General features: G+C 40.3%; 1 protein-coding gene across 1 annotated transcript in view; it reads right to left on the bottom strand.

The window, feature by feature from the left end:
• The window catches only part of LOC116686656 (intraflagellar transport protein 81 homolog), a 25,374-nt gene that overhangs the window by 4,725 nt on the left and 18,287 nt on the right, over positions 1 to 2,362 (bottom strand). Inside the window, exon 12 of the mRNA XM_032511679.1 lies at positions 2,019 to 2,147. Coding sequence (XP_032367570.1) covers positions 2,019 to 2,147 — 129 coding nt within the window. The remainder of the gene's footprint in view (positions 1 to 2,018; positions 2,148 to 2,362) is intronic.

Genomic DNA, 2,362 nt, shown 5'->3' with positions numbered 1-2,362 from the left:
CACCAAGCTGCTTGCCTATTGTCCTGTAGCCCATCCCAGCCTTGTGGAGGTCTACAATTTTATCCCTGATGTCCTTACACAGCTCTCTGCTCTTGGCCATAGCGGAGAGGTTGGCGTCTGTTTGATTGTGTGTGTGGACAGGTGTCTTTTAAACAGGTAACAAGTTCAAAAAAGTGCAGTTAATACAGGTAATGAGTGGAGAACAGGAGAGCTTCTTAAAGAAAAACTAACAGGTCTGTGAGAGCCGGAATTCTTACTAGTAGGTGAGCAAAGACTTATGCCATGCAATAAAATGCATTGCATTTTTTCAGTCTGTTTCTTATAAAATATAATTCTACAGTTATTTTTTAGGAAACTTTTGAACACTAATACTTAAAATGTACTGCTGATTTTGTACACCTACATTTGACCTTTGGTATGTCTTTGGGTGTGGTTTTTTATATAAGCCATTACAAGTTTCTACAACACCCTCACATGTATTTTATATTTCTTCATCATGATTTGTATGTATGTGTGAAACAAATAAACCAACAAAAAAAAGTCTGCAGCGAAAACAGCAGGTAATGTGACTGTGACTAATGATTTACTGAGATGATGAAATTAGGGAGCAAGCTGACAAATCTGATCAACAAAGCCACAATAAAGCTTATACTACAATACGCTAGTCTAACTTTGCCAGACCTTCCTCCACAGCGCTGTGAAGAAGGGTCTGGCTAGTCCAAACAGCATTCCGGGATGGGAAAAAAACATGCTGTGGTTTATTTGCATTTCTTTAAACCATTCACAATCATGAAAACACAAAGAAAGAGGAAGGAATCGGCAAAAATACATGCATCCGGCGGAATTTCTGGGGGGACTGGAGCAGTCCCGGAAGTGGAATGTCAAGGACAAAACAAAATTCAGGTACAGTTTGGTACGTATTCATCAATACATTTTAGATTTCAGCGTTATAGCAGTGCTGATGCACAGGTCCACTTCCAGGTTGGAGCCAGGGATGTTTGACTCTAAGATTTACAGTTTGCAAAATCTACAAGCTGCCAAACGGATCAACAAACTCACTACAGCTCGGAGCATGGCCTTGCAACTGTATCCCTCTGGGCTGTCACACAAAAGGATGACAGTGTGATAAATGAGGTAGAAGCTGTGAGTTATGCTGAGATTATGTTAAGCATTTACTTATAATGACAGTATACTGTAGAGCAACAGAGGAGATGTCAAAATCAAACCTTTAAGTTTAATTAAATGGCCGGCACACCCACTCAGGTGTTTCACTTTTGCTAAATAGACTTCTACTAAAACTGAAGGTAGATGGAGTTATGTTTGGAATTACATGACACTATGTGCTAATGTGGCTTTTTGCAGCAGACGTTTTGACCTGCCATAGTAGAAAAAAAGCACAGGTATTGATAACATGGCTCTTATTACTGCCAATAAAATTCCCAATTTCCAGCCTGCCCAATCAATGTCGGCATTTGTCGGCATGTTGACTCATGAGTTCCCTGGTCTGCGAGGCGAGCGTGACAGGCAGCGATGCTTCTGTTGCCTCGGAGCATCAGAGACAAGCGCAGACATTTGAGAGGCATCGTAATGAGGCACAAAAATCCGGGTTGTGATTCCGTCCGGTAGATACTGTGCACTGGCGCCATATTAGCACCGGATTTTAACAAGCGGCGTTAACGTGAAGAGAAAATTGAGCTTTTCACGGCAAACACGCTTGTATGGAAAGCGGTCGCACAACTGCTTAAAATGTGTTACACACAAACTGTTTAAACTTTATGGAGACTGCCAAATAAAATATGTACTTATTTTGAAATAAGATTTTCCAGTTTTGTAACTTTTTTATATATTAAAAAACAGGTGGTTGCCAAAGGGGGCAACCAGAGGCCACAAAACGGTTGCCAATTGACTCAATCTGGTTGCCAAGGGCAACCGTTACTGTCGAGCCCTGATACTTATTTCATAAAATACAATGATATAGATTTTTTTTTTCTAGGTGGATTACCCCTTGGTATAGTTACCATTGTTGACATGTCATCCAGTGTGCGGCCCTTCATCTCGTCCAGTTCGCTCTTGATGGCCGACACCCTCTCCAGTTCCTCCTGAGTGTTACTGTAGCCAGAGATGCCCTTCTCAGCTTCCATAGTTTGCTTGAAAATAACAACAGGTAACTTATAAGTGTATATATATAACAAATTCAGCAGTGAAATTCAATAGTTACATACACTTAAAATTATTGGTCTTGGGGAGTCATCCATCAAATGTCTGAATCAATATGAACCAGTATGCTATCAACGACTTTACAATTTGAGTGCACTTCTTTTTGAAAATTATTTTAAACATACCACACGATACAACTTTGTTG

The sequence above is a fragment of the Etheostoma spectabile genome, unplaced genomic scaffold (assembly GCF_008692095.1).
Source record: "Etheostoma spectabile isolate EspeVRDwgs_2016 unplaced genomic scaffold, UIUC_Espe_1.0 scaffold433, whole genome shotgun sequence".
NCBI classification, from domain to species: domain Eukaryota; kingdom Metazoa; phylum Chordata; class Actinopteri; order Perciformes; family Percidae; genus Etheostoma; species Etheostoma spectabile.
The sequence above is the reverse complement of the archived record's forward strand: the minus strand, read 5'-3'. Positions and strand labels throughout refer to the sequence as shown.